Below are 17630 nucleotides of genomic sequence, written 5' to 3' on the forward strand. Positions count from 1 at the left end.
ACTCGGCCGTCGGGGCCTCTGTCCTGTTTTCTAGATGCCACTGCCACCACTCTGCCGGAGCAGGGTCTTCCTCGCTCTTCCACTCTCTGTAATCTTAGGACAGTTGCTAGAACATCGGGCAAAATCTAGAGGTCCAAAACTAGCACGCACGATACGGGACCTAAGGGTGTTGCGGAGGAGTGTTGTCAGAAGGAGTTGCGCGGAGGTGCAAGCTATGCACGGTGTACGGTAGCAGTTACCATAAGTTTTCATTCTTAATAAAGTCTTATGCTGTGGGTACCTAGGTGTGATTGTGTTTCTTATATGTTAAAGACTACAGTCTTCTGTCTCAGCTTTCAGGTACATGTGAACGTGTACTTCAGAATTTTTAAGTACCTTCTTACAGTTTTATTTTTAGCTTTTGACTCTTAAAAGGTAATTTTGCCTTTTTACAGAGACTTCATGTTTTATATATGTGCACGTATGTGTGCTTATGTATACCTATGCGTACGTAGATAAACTTGGAGGTGGCTAGATGACATCAAAACACTGTAGACCCCTGGGGTTGCTTGGGTTATTTCAGGTCCCTATAGGCCTCGGCTTATTCACGAAGAAACCAAAAACGCTCTGATAAATTAGAGATGCAGATCTTTAGAGAAAAGTCAAGATGGCAAGTGATAGGCATCAGGCTTGCCGCTTCTGTTCTGTTGGTGGTATCCTGCACTGGGCAGGAATCCAGGATTGAGAAGGGGAAAGTGACTTGGGAGCAAGAGAGCTGATGTCTCCGGTCGAGGAGCTTCATAACCAGAGATAATTAAAGCGTAGATTGGTTTACTCACAGAGCACATCTTCGTTTATCTACCAAATGATATGGGTAAACCTCGAACCAAATTTAAGCCAGGATTTTAAAGAATTGGGCAACGACTCATTGTTTCCTTCTCTACTTGGCTTGGGGAAGGTTTCAAAAAGTGAGAAAAGGGTTTAAAATGGGATAATAATTCTTTCTTCAGTGCCTTTCTCCACTTTGCATTGTTGTATTACAGTTTCGTTGCCCTCGCTTTGAAATATTGTAAACAGTGTTGGACGCTTATATGTTGAGGAGATAAAAACTTTTCCTGTTACGCACAGTTCTGTCCTTTGCATTAGGACTGAGAAGTGTATTTTCAGTGGAAAAGGCTGATAGTCACTGTATAGACACCTACCTACATCAGTTCCTTCAGGGAAATTCCTATTTGTTTCAGACTTGACCTCAAGAAAGCAGGGAGTCCGTGTTTGCAGTACAGTAAGAAACTGCTAGATACAATTTGATTACATGGCTTATTCTGACTACCCTGTTATTTTCACATGTATAGTTATTTTTTAAAGTGTTGGTTATTTTTAATCTGAGTCTTGTTTGGTCCATTATAGTGTTACACTGGCCAGAGCCATACATCAAAAGGCGCGCCTACAATACCTTTGCTGCTTTTGTCATTTAAAATTATAGTTGCACCATTTGATGGTTGACTCAACATCAGCTCCCGTAGTCATGTCTCACCTTTTTCTCTTCTATTTTAAAAATGAAAGCAGCTGCATTTTACATTATTTTACTTTCCCATTTCCCTTTTTTCTTTTGTTACAGAACTGTAGAAATGATGGAGGCAGAATTCTGCTCATCTATCAAACCCCGTTTTCTAGTCTCATCTCTCAATGTCCAGAATGTTGTAGAAGCTTAAATTTTGGTGCCATGTTTAATTAGCATGAGATACTCTTTCCTGGTGCAGTTTTAATTCTTGGTCCAAATCTTCCAGTTCCTTAAAATATTAATCGTGAACTTGACGGTACACCCATCTCCTGCTCTAGGAAACAAATTTTATGTATTCGGAGTCATATTTTGTTTACATCTCAAGGTGAAAGAGTGGCAGATATGCAGTTCAGCATGAAAATTATTTATATGTGTATCATAAGTGAAGGTCTATTTTGCATTGATTTAATGGTAATACTTGAATTGTTTCTTTACCAGTGTTAACCACCTATTTTCTACTTCCATGGAGTTCAAAATTAGTACTGATTTTACACCTAAATTTAAAAGTTTAAATGTATCGTGGCTATCTTTAAATGTACAGGCCACTCGTGGTTTGATGAGAGATGTTGTGGGTAGAATATTCATTTATTTAACCTTTAACCTGAATTGTTAGTTGAACCTAAAATTTCTTTTAATAATAACTTTTATTAACAACTTTTAATAATAACTTTTAACAATATTTCACTCAATATATTTTAATAATATATTAAGATAATAATATTTAATAATTTTTATTAATAATTTTTAATAATAACCATTTCACATACTTCAAAAAAAAATCAGTGATTTTAAACTTTAGTCATTATTCCTTTGAAGCCTGCCATGAACCGTTTTGTTTTCACTTGGACTTATAGGTGAGGAAATTCAGAAAGCGACACCTGTAATGCTGTTTAGTGTAACATCTCAAAAGTTTGTAGCAGTGGAATTTCAAGCCTTTGTGTTCATTAAGGCCAACCAAAACAGGCTGATTTGTAAGGTTTTTTCTCTTTGGCAAAAACAGCAAAATACAGAAAATTAATTTTGTTTCAACCTGTATTCTACAATTTGCAATGAAAAATTGCTAATTCCTTCTTTGATAAGTAAATACTAAGTTTAACTCCCCACCATAATTACAATTTCTGAATTCTTAACTAAAACTTTAATGTTTTAAGGATACTTGCTATTTTATAATGCATTGATAATTTTTGAACTTGTAATAACTGGGTGAAGTTAACCTGGAATGAATTGTAAGCTCAAAATTGCATCTTGCTGATTTTCAAGTTGAGCAGAAACTTTAAGAAATAGGAAAAAAAAAATTTTAACACTAAAAGAATTATATTTTGGAAATGATTCTACCATATTTTAACAATTTATAACTTACCAAATGTGATACTTTAATTCATTTAAGGAAAAGAAACCCCAGCTACTAGTAAGTAATGATTATATAGAGTATCAGAGAATGGATAGCAACTATATGCCTCATTTGGAATCTTGCTGAATTTTAGTAGCCAAGGAGTTACACAGAAAATTCTTTACAGATTTGAGAGGCAAAAAAGAAGAGATCATTTCAGGTTTGCAGATTACCACAAAGATATTCTGGTGATAATTGCTGAGATGAGACATAGGAAGAGAGATAACATTCTTTTTTTTTTTTTTTTTTTTTTTACTATTATCTAGACCTTTTTTGTCATGTTATTGTTTTCACATTTAATGGAAAGAATCTGATGGTAGAAGATGGTGGAGAGGAAATTAGAGTTCGCGTTGGTTCTTTAGGTGAAGAACATAAATTGGAAAATTATGAGCAAAATAAGGGATGTCATCAGTAATTCATGTGTTATAGTATCTTGTCTATTATTTTTCTTCAATGGAAATACAGGAATCAAGCTAAGTATTTGCTGAAATTAATTACATTGCTCTGTTTTTTCTGATCCAAATCTCATGGATTTGTGCAACTACCCAGTAACTTAATTAGGACTTAATTCAGGAATGTTTTTTTTTCTGTTTTCTAAATAAATGTACAGCTGATTTATTCTCCCTTCTTCTTTTTTTAAGGAATCTAGGTAAAAATGGCTTATCTAACAGTAGCATTTTATTGGATAAATGTCCGCCTCCAAGACCACCATCGTCACCATACCCTCCCTTGCCAAAGGACAAGTTGAATCCACCTACACCTAGTATTTATGTGAGTCTGAATTGACTGACTAGAAATAAATCAAACCAGTGTTTGCATCTACCTGTCTTTCATAAGATCTTGCTTTAAATTAATATGGATGCCCTTTAGGAAACATTAAAATTATTGGCAGTAGCTTGAATATTTTGGGGGGAGAAAAGATATATTCACAAAGACTTCATAATAGCATGTAAAACATACCTTCTGAGCTATTCCCACGATTACATTAAAGTAGTGAGAAATACTTCTTCCTGCCCCCCCCCCCCCCATTAGGCCAAACCTACCTAAAAGTGTAATTTAAGCTGGGGTTTAAATCCCAGTTGCTTGAACCTTAACATTCATTCTGCTTTATGCAGCTTTAGTTACCTTCAAAAAAGGCATTTGAGAACATAAAATGTGATAATAGGTATGTCATTTTTAAAAAGTTTGATAGATTATTTAAAACCTGATGTTAAGTTTTACTTTAAGGGCATTCAGACATCTGATGTAGGAAGTTGATAAAAGTTCAGTCAAAGCAACTCTTCTGTTTCTCCCAAGTAGGTCCTCCTCCCCCATTTCCTTCCATCCTCCCACTTTTACCCCAAATGAAAACAGTTTCAAACTGTAAAGTTTGTGTTGGGGGATTTGGCCCTGTCTTTGCCCTCTAGAGGCAGATGTTAAACCCTGTTAGTTTTTCCTCCAACCCATATTTATTGATCCTTCAGAATGTAAGGGAAGCATGGGGATAGACATATAATAAACCTTTCAAACTGAAGTCTGAGAGGGGGAAAAAAAAAACACTTCTTTGTGGTTTTCTTTTCTCTTTTTATGATGAAAAAGCCCACATAAAATTTACCATCTTAACCATTTTTAAGTATACAATTCAGTAGCGTTAAGAAATATTCTCATTGTTGCAAAGCACTTCTCCAGAACTTTTTCATTTTGCAAATTTGAAATTCTATACCCATTAAGTAGCAACTCCCTTTTTCTGGTCTTCTTAGCCCCTGGTAGCCACCACTATATTTCTATACATTGGACTACTTTAGATACCTCACATAAGTAATATCATACACAGTTTTTCTTTTTGTGACTGCCTTAGTTTCACTGAACGTAATGTCTTCAAGGTTCATCTACTTTGTAGCACGTGAAAGGATTCTCTTCCTTTTAAAGTCAAAAAATATTTTAAAGCACTTTGATTTTGAAGTTGCAATTTTATTTCTTCTCATGTATTTTCTTCAAGATACAATGGACAAAAGAAATGTATGCGGTCACTATCTAATTACAGTTAGGATCAAAAGACAGTGATAAAATGCTGCAAAATATAAAATAGAAACTACAGGGTACATTATTGAAATTGCAGTAAATAAAAAATATGAATTTGGCCTAATATTTACATAAAAGGTCTGTTTTCAAGAGATCTAACCATATGTTTTAATTTTACAGTTGGAAAATAAACGTGATGCTTTCTTTCCTCCATTACACCAATTTTGTACAAATCCAAACAACCCTGTTACAGTAATACGTGGCCTTGCCGGAGCTCTAAAGTTGGGTAAGCTTTAAATAAGAAAAAGGAAACTTTTTAAAATTTCTTTTGCTATCTATAACTTGTAAAGCACTGACAGAAACTTATTTCTGTTGATTTTTTCCGTTTTCACATTTTCGTTTTACTCTTTTCCTGGGTGTGTGTGTTAGTGTATCAATTCTTTAATCTATCGTATGAAGATACAGTCATGATGCCAGTTCCTGGTGATTTCCTGGTGCTTTTGGAATTTAGCTTTTATTTTGGTCTGATCACATAATTATAATGGTGATGAAGTTATCTAATGAAAGAATTTTTAATATGAAATGTAGATAAAATGTGATGCTACAGATCAGTGCTGTAGTCCCCTTGCTAGTTCCTTGCACCTGAAGAAATCAGATAAGTGAAACCTCGGTGCCTGGCCCCCTGAGTCCGCCTCTGCACAAGGCGGCATGATGATTATCAGGTCCCGGGCTTCATTGTGTGCTCGTGTAAACCTGGCACGAAGCTCAGGGCGTGCAGAGGCCCTGGTTGGTTTTCATGGGAACCGGATGGAATGCTGTCACACGTTTTCCTCTTTTCTTAATAAAAGCACTCTCAATCTATTACTCCAAATGTAATTTTCTTTTATTAACTGCATTCATTTATTTATGAAGACCTGGGACTTTTCTCTACCAAAACGTTGGTGGAAGCGAACAATGAGCATATGGTGGAAGTGAGGACACAGTTGTTGCAGCCGGCAGATGAAAACTGGGATCCTACTGGAACGAAGAAAATCTGGCATTGTGAAAGTAATCGATCTCATACTACAATTGCTAAGTATGCACAGTACCAGGCCTCCTCCTTCCAGGAATCATTGAGGGTAAGTGTTTCGTCCCTGAAGATTGTTTTATTTTGAAGAATAGTTTATTTTCATGTTTTATATTATTTTATTTTGAAAGGGCACGTTTCTTTTGTAAGCATCTCATTAGTTTATAGTTCTATAAAATACCTTGTAAGTGCTATCCACTTTGCTCTTAGGAAAGTCTAAGCAAGCCTGTGGGTTGCTAAAATAAATGTTGTTACTGTCTAGTGAGAGGTCTCCCTCATCCCTGGGATGTTTCAGTTGAGGGCAAGGTTTTTTAATCTTGACGTTTTTAACATTTTGGGTTGGATAATACATTGTTGTGGGGGGCTGTCCCGCGTATTGTAGGATGCTTGGGAGCATCCCTGACCTCTCCCCACTAGATGCCTGTAGCACGCCCCTTACCTTCTACCCCAGTTATGACAGTCAAAAATGTCTCCCGACGTGCCAGATGTCCCTCGGAGGATAAAATTGCCCCTCATTGAGAACCGCTGATATCAGAGGCTAAAGGGAGTCTCAAGATTGCTTTGTGCTTGCAAAGTTCCTAGTCTTGTGCCTCCCCATTTTTCTCCTCTACCAGGTTAGTATTATCTGATGGATAACTCCTCCAGGAAGCATCAGTGTTATTCTCACCAGTCTTAGTCTGAGAGAGAAACCCGAGGGGGAGGATAAATTATTTCAAAGTATATAGAAAATTTAAAAAAAAAATTTTTTTTTTAATGTTTATTTGTGAGAGAGAGTGTGAGTGGGCAAGGGGCGGAGAGAGCGAGGGAGACACAGAATCTGAAACAGGCTCCAGGCTCTGAGCTGCCAATACAGAGCCTGATGGGGGCTCGGACTTGGGAGCGGAGAGATCATGACCTACGCTGAAGGTGGACGCTTAACCGACTGAGCCACCCAGGCTCAGAAAATTAAAAAACAAAACGGAAAAATAATCAGAGGATTATTATTCAAAGACTCAGGCCTGAATCATTACTAAAATCCTTTAGCGCTACAATGAGGACTTTGTGAATTCTCCCACAAAGTAAAGATAAGATCTCCACAAAAAATGAGTTTATTAAGTGTATTACTTAGACACTTAGACACTTGTCTGTACTAAGTTGTTTTGTACATATCCTACAGCTGAAACCTAATACGTGCCTGGAAGTCTTTAATTTGTAATTCATTACATTTGCTTATCTGTTTAAAATCCTGTCCCGAGTTTCACATTTTCAGTGAAGGCAACATTTGTACCTGTGAATTGTGTATTTGTTTTTCTTTCTCACTGCCATTCTCTGTGTCCTAACAGAGAAATTAATTGTCCATATAAATCTCTAGTTCAGACTTCTGAGATACTTCAGCTATGTGGTAGTATTATGTTCAGAATAGGATAAATAATACGATTCAGAGATCACCAAAGGAAAATTTGGAGGAGTTGAAAAGCAAAGATAATAAGAGGCAGAGTATTTATATGGGGTGGGATCTATAACCAAAGAAAAGATGCCTTTTTGTGTGCTTTTGAGGCATGGACCATTACCTGTGAAAAATCTGACGAATGTTTAGGAACCATACATTCATTTAAAGGGAGGGAGGCCAAAATGTACCAAGTATTGTCTTTTTTTTTTTTTTTTTTTTAATGTTTATTTTTGAGAGAGAGAGAGAGAGAGAGACAGAGTGTGAGCAGGGGAGGGGCGGAGAGAGGGGGAGACACAGAATCCGAAGCAGGCTCCAGGCTCTGAGCTGTCAGCACAGAGCCAGATGTGGGACTCAAACCCACAAGCCGTGAGATCATAACCTGAGCCAAAGTTGGACACTTAACCTACTGAGCCAGCCAGGCGTCCCCCCCCCTCCCCCCCCCAAGTATTGTCAACTTAAATCTTAGGGCAGTGTTAAGAGATACCATATCTATGACCCCAAATTGTAAATAATTGTAATATTTGCATTGAAAAGCACCTGTATTTACGTAGTACTTATTTTCCTTACTAAAGCTGTAAGTGTGTTATCATTCGTGTATAATTCATTGCAGAAGGAAAGATTTAACCCAGGGAGAACTTCTTCCATTTGTCCGTTATCAAATCAAGAGCGTCTTACCCTTCACCCTTATACATACATAGCTACACACACGCACACACACCTCTGCTAGTTTAGGAAATTTATCATCAAGATGGATACTTCTTAGGCCTCTCTAAAAAAAATTCTCTCCTCTCAAAAATGGGGCAAGAATGAGAATCTGTAGTTTTTTCCCGTATAGAAGAATATTATTAAGAAAGAACTCTTAACATAACTTTGTGGCTGAGGAGGTTGGATACCATGCTGGTGAGTGTTGACTTTTCCTGGGTTTTATTTAATGTGTGGTCTTTGAAGAAATTTTCATGTGAAAGAGGCCTATAGAAATTTAGCTTCCAAACCATCACCTAGATGTGAACTTTTCAGTTGTATGATGGGAAAGGATAGCTGGTTGTAGAATACTAAGCTAGAATGTGTTGTGCTTAATCTATAGGAAGAAAATGAGAAAAGAAGTCACCATAAAGACCACTCAGACAGTGAATCTACATCTTCAGATAAGTAAGTCATTTGTACTGTCCACTTAGTATTTCTGTTTAAAAGGCATGCCTCTAATATTGTCTCTCTCTTTTTTTTAAGTTCTGGTAGGAGGAGGAAAGGACCCTTTAAAACCATAAAGTTTGGGACCAACATTGACCTGTCTGATGACAAAAAGTAAGTACTAGTATTTTTGTGAACTGATGCAAAGAGGTATCCTCTGCAAGACACAGAATTGTCTACAGTTTTCTCTTTCGTTCCTTGTCATCTTTCTAAGTTGATACACAAGTTTTAGATGAACTATTTTTGCTAGGTTTGGCGGTTATTTTCTTCAACTTAAAACTCTTGTACAGATTTTCATCAGGACCCTGATTCTATGCTAATTACACAGTCATAAAGTTGTATTTTATGATTAATAGTATATAATCATTTTATAGAATAGAATTATACAACAATTACAAAAATAAGTCAATTTTTTTTTTTTCTCGCATTTACTCGGTAATTTTTATGCTGCTTTTCATCAGTATGGTTTCTTTGGAAAAATTGGAAAATTAAGCATTTGAGTGTTTCCTGTGCAAAAGGACAGTATTTCTATATTTCATTGTTTTTCTGATTGCGACACAAAGTTTTTGAAGAAATGGCTAATGTCCACAAATATTTGTAGCAGAGTTTCACTCTTGATCTGTTATTTTATTGCAGGTGGAAGTTGCAGCTACATGAGCTGACTAAACTTCCTGCCTTTGTGCGTGTCGTATCAGCAGGAAATCTTCTAAGCCACGTTGGTCATACCATACTGGGCATGAACACAGTTCAACTATACATGAAAGTTCCAGGAAGCAGAACACCAGGTAACATTTATGAACTAACGTATCTCCCACATTTGAGAAACAGAATTAGCCAAAATATGAAACATGCAAAAGAGAATGAGATTTCTTTTCATTTACAGTGAATGAAACTGGAAGGATTACCCCTGTTGTTAAGGTTTGACTTTTATTAGATTTTTTCCCCTTTGTTTTATCATTTTTTATTACAGTCGTCCCAAAACAATAGCAGTTTCATCTGGAAAGGGGTCTTTGGAGCACTCCTAGGCAAGTCCCTGTGGCTTAGAGACTGTTAATGATCCTGTCTACTGCAGAGTGATGATGGGATACCGTTTTTTCTAAACTTTTTTTTTTTTTTTTTTGCCATGATCACACTAAGAAATACATTTTATATTATGACTGTGCACATACGTGTATACAAGAACAGCTTCATAAAATAATACATATCCTAGTCTGTTCCATTCTGTTTCATTTAAATAAGAAAGTGTAAGTTGTAATTCTCTAATTGGGTTGCAGCACACAGCTCACACAAAACATTTGATGTGAAGACATTACTAGACTCCCCCTGGTGTCTGGTCTGGACTTTCCATTAACTAGGCTTGTCACTTTTGGCAAGTCACATGTCCTTCTGTGGGTCTTTTCCCTCATTTGTTAAATGCATTACATTGGCTTTAAACTTAAAATTCTGTCCAACAGTAATAATACCATCTTCTTTGTGCTCCCTTGGATTGACACAAGATTTCAGATTGATGTTTAAAATATGTAACAATTCCGGCAGATACTGGCGATAACAAGTTCACCTATATACCAATGCCTATGGGCTGCGTATCACCATCAGGTGTTTCTTTTTGGTACTCAAAGCAGCCATGGTTTGAAAACCAGATTGCTTTCTCCTTGTCATCTGCTTATTCGATTGTAGCTAAAAAATTGTTTCAAAATAGGCCTATGCTTGCTTCTTAGTAGTGGTTCTGAGTTCCGACTGCCCATTAGAATCTCCTGGTGTAAGGTAAGCTTTTATAAAAAATTTTTTTTTGTTTAATGTTTATTTATTTTGAGAGAGAGCTAGAGAGCGTGAGCAGACGAGGGACAGAGAGAGACACAGAATCCAAAGCAGGCTCCAGGCTCTGAGCTGTCAGCACAGAGCCCAGTGCGGAGCTTGAACTCAGGAACCGTGAGATCATGACCTGAGCTGAAGTCGGACGCTTAACCGACTGAGCCACCCAGGCCCCCTTCCCAGTGTAAAAATAATTGATTAACCTCTGAAGTTTGGGATCCAGGCATCAGTATTTAAAAAAAAAAAAAAAAAAAAAAAGTTTCCCATAGGATTCTACTGTACAGCCAGTATTAGAACTACTAGGTTGTAATAGTTGTTTTCCTCAGGCCATTGGAAGCCCAGTTCTGTGATATTTTATTCATAGTTGGATAAAGTTGAAACAGCTGTGGAATAAATGGCAAAGACCTATATGCTCCCCATTTTGTCATTTAGACACTGATGTAAATACTGGGCAAGTTATTTGAACTCTCTAGAGTTTGTTTTTCTTATGTATGTAGTTATTGGATTGGGTTAAGATTCATTTCAGTGGAAATTTTCCAACTTATTTTATACAAATAACCTCAACTCAAAAAGAACGCAGTTTTTCATTACAAATCAAGGGGGAAAGCAAACTTGATAGATCACTTCTTTGTCACTTGTGTCTGGAGTTTTTTGTTGGTTTCTATATTATAAGGGATTAGTTTTTCAGAAGTGTGACAATATAGTGCAAATCATATGTCATTTAAAATTTTATAGTCATACCAATGTAAAACAAAATAGATGAAAATAATTTTAACCTGGTGTATCCAGATATCATTTCAACATGTAGTCATTGTAGAAGTTCCTGGGATTTTTCATGTTTTTTTCACATTAAGTCTTTGAAATCCAGTGTGTAGTTTACAGTTTTTGCACATCTCAGTTTATATTAACCATATTTAGGTGGTTACTGTATTAGCTCGGTCTTAGAAGAAATGTATAGTTTCATTAGCTCAGTTCAATTTTTAAAAAATTATTCTAGGGGCGCCTGAGTGATTTGTCCGGTAAGCATCTGACTTGGGCTCAGGTCATGATCTCATGGTTCATGAGTTCGAGCCCCATATTGGGCTCAGGCTCTGCTGTCAGTACAGAGCCTGCTTCAGATCCTCTGTCCCCCTCTTTCTCCGCCCCTCCCTGGCTCGCTAGCTCACTCGCTTGCTCTCTCTCTCTCTCTTTTTCTCAAAAATGAATAAACGTTAAAAAAAAATAAAAAATTATTCTGATACTTTATGGGGCAGACACTTTGTTCCTGGAGTTACATAGATAAATATAAGTGTTCCCTGCTTCGGTGGACTTTATGATCAGTCACGTATGTTCTAAACTATAGAGATGCTCTCAGGCTTGCCCCCAAAAGATTTTGAGTCTGACGGTGGGATCTCAGCATCTCTAATTATAATTAGTGCTAAATTTTATTTTGGAGTCCATACCATGGACAATTCCAGCCACCTGCCCACGGCAAGAGATCGTTTATAGGTATTAAGACTACCATCTCCACATTGTGCTATATAATATATATGTAAAAGAGTGTGGTGAGAGCACCTACAGTTTTCTTCATTGAGGTGAAAATCACACGGCCAAACTAATCCTTTTAAAGTATGCAGTTCAGTTGCAGCTGGCATATTGTATATTTACTGTGCTGTGTAGCCATCACCTCTGTGTAGTTCCAAGACAGTGTCACCTGCCCAAAAGGAAACCTCGTACCCATTAAGCATTCACTTCCCATTCCCTGCTTCCCTCCGCCCCTGGCAACCTCTAGTCTACTTTCTGTCCCTATGGAATTACCTGTTCTGGATGTTTTCACGGAGTCATATAGTATGTTCCCTTTTGTGGCTGGCTTCTTTCACTTCGCGTGGTTTTGAGGTTCATCTGCATCGTACTAATGGACCAGTCCTTATGTCCGAATATTCCATTGTATGGTTATAGGACGTTCCGCTTATCTGTTCATCGGTTGAGGGACATTTGGGTTGGTTCCATTTTATAGCTGTTGTGAATAGTGTTTCTATGAACATTCATGTACAAGCGTTTGTCAGAATCCCTGTTTCTTCCAGTTCTTTTGGTTATATACCTAGGATTTAAATTGCTGGGTCATACGGTGATTCTACGTTTACTTTTTGAAGAATTACCAAACTGCTTTCCACAGTAACTGCACCATTTTACATTCATGCCAACAATGTGTGAGAGTTCCAGTTTTTCCATTTCCTAACCAACACTGATTATTCTCCATTTTTTTTTCTTATTATGCCCGACCCAATGGATGTGAAGTGGTTTTTCACTGTGGTTTTGATTTTTATGTGCTTGCTGTCCATTTGTATTATCTGCTTTGAAAAAATGTCCACTCAAGTCTTTTGCCCATTTTTTAATTCAGTCATTTATCCTTGTGTTGTTGAGTATAGTAGGAGCTTATATTCTGAATATTAATCCCTTATCAGGTATATGATTTGCATATATTTCCTCCCATCCTGTGAGTTGTTGGCTCGTTCTCTTGATAGTGTTCTTTGATGCACAGAAGGTTTTAATTTTGATGACGTTCAGCTTATCCATTTTTTGTTTGGTTCCTTGTGCTTTTGGTGTTCTATGTAAAAAACCACGGCTGAACCCAAGGTCGTAAAGTTTTAACCCCTGTTTTTTTTCTTAGATTTTTATAATTCCAGCTCTTATATTTAGATGTTTGATCCATATGAAGTTAATTTGTGTATATGGTATGAACTCTAAGTGTCCAAATTACACAGCTATCCCGTTGTTCCAGCACATTTGTTGGAAAGACTATTCTTTCCTCTGTAGAATGGTCTTATTAAGACCCTTGTTGAGAATCAGTTGACCACATATGTATGCATTGCTTTCTGGAATCTTGATGCTCTTCCATTGATTTCTATCTCTGTCTTTATGCCAATATCACACTGATTTGATTATTGTAGCTTTGAGGTATGTTTCAAAATCGGAAAGTGTGCATCTTCCAACTTAGGCAGTTAGCTTTACTGTAGATCTTTATCTCTTCATCATAGGGCTGTGAATTACTGTGTAGTGTTGTTTCAACTCAGCCTGAAAATTCAGCCTCTAGCATTTTCTTCTATGGTAGATTGGCTACTGACAAACTCCTTCTGCTTGTATTTATCTGAGAATGTCTTGGTTTCTCCTTCATTTTTGAGGAATAGTTTTGTCAGATACGAAATTCCTGGTTCATGTTTTTTCTTTCTTTCATCAGTTTAAATGTGTTACCTCGTTGCTTTCTGGCCTCCATGGTTTCTGATACGAAATCAGCTGTTAATTTTAATGATAATCCCATGTATGTGACAAACCACTTCTTTTTTCCTGCTTTCAAAATTCTCTTTGGGTTTCTATAGTTTGACTGTAAGGTGTCTTTGTGTGGATCTCTTTTGAGTTTTTTCTACTTCGGAGTTTCTTTAGCGTCTTTGATGTATAGTTGCATGTCTTCTGTCAAATTTGGGGCGTTTTTGACCATTTTTTATATATTCTTACTGTCCTTTTCTTCTGGGACTCCCACAGTGCACATGTTAGTGTATTTGATGGTCTCTTAGGCTCCGTTAATTTTTCTTCATTCTATTTTCTTTCTTCTCAAAATGGTTGGCTTCATTTGATCTTTCCACAAGTTTGCTGATTCTTTATTTAACCTGCTCAGATGTGCTGTTTGAAACCCACTAGTGAATTTTTAATTTTGGTTGTACTTTGTAGCTTCAAAATTGTATCGTAATTTCTGTCTCCTTATTAATAACCTCAATTTGTTAAGTAAGACATTATTCTCCTTGTTTCCTGTGGTTCTTGTTCATGGTTTCATAGAGCTCTTTAAGTGTATTTAAGACAGTTGATTTAAAGTGTTTGGCTAGTAAATCCAATGTCCATGCTTTTTCAGGAATAAATTTGTTAATTTCTTCCTCTTTTTTCCCTCCTGTGACTGGGCCATACTTTTCTTGTTTATTTGCAAACCTTATAATTTTTTGTTGAAAACTGACTTTGAGAATTACCCCCCCCCCAAAAAAAGACTCTGTTCTCTGTTGGATGTGGTCCCCGAAGTCTCTCTCCCTTTGGCATAGCACTGTGCTGATATTTTGACATATTGAATATTATCGTGCGGCAATTACATCCAGGGTTTCTTGCTTGTTGTGGGCTACAGTTTGTTCAGTGACTTTTCCACAGTCTTTTCACAAAGACTGTATTCCTTGGTGTGCTTGAATACTGAAGTCTCTTTTCCATTATCTCAGCGGTTAACCAGTGACCTGAGAGAGATTTCCTTCAATGCTTTATGCAAAAAAGGAAAGAAGAATGGAAAACCTGGACAGGAAGGAAAGAAAAAAATAATTCTCTAGGTCTTTGCAGATCGCCTCTGTGTTCAATCATTCCTTCTACACTTAGCCATGCTGCTTACAATTGTACTTGTAGCCTTTACCTCCTCGCTTGCACTGAGCCTAAAGATTAGCAAGAAGTTAAAATTTATTGTCTTAGGTGTTTGTTTGTTTTCCTGAACATGCTCCCTGCTCTGGGTATGCATGTCGCTTTCTAAATTCTCCAGTATTCACAGGAACTTTTCAAAGTCCTTATTCCCCCCCACAAATCTCACTCTCCAGCCTTTCTTTTAGGCCTTTTGTATGTCTGTTGTTTGCCCCAGCTGTTGGTTTCTTTGGGGTGTTTTTTGTTTTTTGTTTTTTTGCCCCTGGTAGCATCAGCTTGTTCATTGGTCTTTCAGTGTTTTGGGGAGAACCTTCACTGAACCACTTGCCCTGATAGAGTGAAGCTCCTTGTGTCAGTCTTTTTGGGAAACTCCAGTCAGGTCAAAACAGAAAAACTAATTCTTTGGGAGCAGGATCCACTCTGCTCTCTCCAGAACCAGGAACACTCACACAGTTAACACAAGACCACCATTTTTAAGTCCACTGACACACTAGTGATGTGGGTGGGAATAAGGTAAGTTAGAGTGACATCTCCTACTGGGTTTTAAGTTCTCTTTCTTCTGGTCATCCATCCATTCACTTGGTTGCTGTAAACCTTGGAGTATCACCCAGAGTTCTGGTAAGTTTGCTTCTGGCAGTTTTTACTAGGTTGTTTTGTTTTGTTTTGTTTTGTTTTGTTTTGTTTTGTTTTGTTTTGTTTTATGTGTTTCTGGAAAGTTCCCCAGAGTTACCTGCTCCATTATTTTTGTTGATGGTACTCCCACAGCTATATTTGAAAACCAGATTTCTTGCCTCTTTTACTGATGTCCAAATACTACTCATGAGAAATGGGGATTAGTTCACAAAGAAGTGGTAACGATATCAATAATGGCTACTGCTACTTACCATGTATTCGGTGCTGTTCGAAGCGGTCATTCTTTCACTGATCCTCAAAACAACAGAATGATTTATTGGAATTGTTATTATCTAATCTTAAATGTAAGGAAACTGAGTCAGAAAGGTTTAGCAACTTGCCCAGGTTCGTAAGCTTAGGAGCCTGGCTCTAGAGCTTTTAATAATGATTTAGGCTGCCCTCTGCAGAAGCTCTTACTAAATAAGTTAGGAGTTGACCAAACTCTGCTCTCAAACTAGACTTGACACAAAAATGATGACAGACACCTGAATACCACTAGAACGTTCTTTGCTGAACATTTCTGAGGTCTCATTTCTAAAGACCTATTTTTCTATAGAATTTATAGTATGCTAATTACTGTTTTTCTTTTCACATTTCAGGCCACCAAGAAAATAACAACTTCTGTTCAGTTAACATAAATATTGGTCCAGGTGACTGTGAATGGTTTGTTGTCCCAGAAGGTTACTGGGGTGTTTTGAATGACTTCTGTGAAAAGTAGGTTTCCAAGCTAAATTTTCTTTAAACATAATTATTTAAAAACAGTAATTGTAAAGGACGACTTACTGGATATCCTAATGTATGTAACCAGCTTACCGTTCAGCAAAACATTCATTTAAATTGATTTGATTCCAAACCTATTATTTTGTATTACTGAGAATACTTTAAGAAAGATGCTCTGAAAGCACTCCATGCAATAGTATAGTAACAGTCTTGAATTTAGAGGATAGGAAGGTTGAGTTGTTTATTAGGTTAATTAAACAATTGATGCGTAAATACAGGCTCATGTGGGAGGTCTGTATTGCAAGAGAAATTATTTTACTGTAAGTGGTTTTAGAAGTGGAAGGAATTCTGTGATTGAGCACCTTTGTTATAGGTTATTAATAACTCAAGCTTGAACATCCTACTCTTTGCCCTATCACTATGATGTCAATTCTTTTTAAAACTATATTGGCAACTTTTCCTATAGAAGAATTTTATAAAATGTAATCAACTGCATCAGATTTTGTTTTCTATAATTGAAGGAACTCACATAGTGGAAGGTATTCCTTTCCTTAAGCTCCTAGAAATAGCCTTCCTTTATTTATCTTGTGTTAAAGGGTACCTTGGAATTATTCTCATTGATTTAAACTTAATTATTTGTCTAAATGGAAACTTACTCTCTCCTTTGTTTTTTTGGTTTTTTTTTTGGAAAGTACTCCATTATGTAAGCACCTGATATTTTCAGTTAGTAATAACATTGAAGAATTATTGTGGTTAAAAGCATAAATTATATATACATTTGGTGTTATTCTCCCCACCCCAAGAAGATAATGGGGGAACCACCCAAAACATTTACATTATGAGAGACTTTGAAAACTAATTACACACATACTCCACATACTAACTTGTAATTTTTTTATTTTGGGTTACAGGATCTTTGCCGTAAATGTCTTGATTTAGTAAGAAGTGTAAATATAGTTACCCAGAACCCCACATTAGTCCCAAATTTCCTTATATACAAGCAAAAGATAACTACCCTTCACTGTTTCTGCTATTTAACATACAGATTTCCTTTCTGATAAGAAATCCAAAGATGTGAAATTTTAAAGTTTCAGATGCTCTGATGAAATAACCTGATCTACTTTAATCTGTGCTTACTTTTATGGACCAGCAATCTGGTAGTAGCAGAGAAAGAGCAGTGCTGTGTAGGAAATAAATCTCCATCGCGCTCTAGAAAGATTTGTATTTCTTAAACTGTGAGATAGTGGTATATTATTACAGCTACAGTGCACTGATCCTTATTCATTATTTCTGAGTAGGGATTTACAATCTAGGATTTAGAATTTTGGGGGTTTTTTTTCCCCTTCTCTAAATGGGGAGGTAACCTGGGAACAAAGATAATTGGAAGAGACAG

The 17630-nt window shown here is 36.7% G+C and overlaps 1 protein-coding gene across 16 annotated transcripts in view; it reads left to right on the forward strand.

Moving 5' to 3' along the window:
* The window catches only part of KDM6A (lysine demethylase 6A), a 205946-nt gene that overhangs the window by 167471 nt on the left and 20845 nt on the right, over positions 1–17630 (forward strand). For all 16 annotated transcript variants that reach the window (XM_042973853.1, XM_042973856.1, XM_042973858.1 and 13 more), the window contains 7 exons: positions 3572–3701; positions 5112–5217; positions 5844–6049; positions 8511–8575; positions 8654–8728; positions 9251–9399; positions 16117–16231. In XM_042973853.1, the coding sequence (XP_042829787.1) occupies positions 3572–3701; positions 5112–5217; positions 5844–6049; positions 8511–8575; positions 8654–8728; positions 9251–9399; positions 16117–16231 (846 nt within the window). The remainder of the gene's footprint in view (positions 1–3571; positions 3702–5111; positions 5218–5843; positions 6050–8510; positions 8576–8653; positions 8729–9250; positions 9400–16116; positions 16232–17630) is intronic.

This window comes from Panthera tigris, chromosome X (assembly GCF_018350195.1).
Source record: "Panthera tigris isolate Pti1 chromosome X, P.tigris_Pti1_mat1.1, whole genome shotgun sequence".
In the NCBI taxonomy this organism is placed as follows: Eukaryota; Metazoa; Chordata; class Mammalia; order Carnivora; family Felidae; genus Panthera; species Panthera tigris.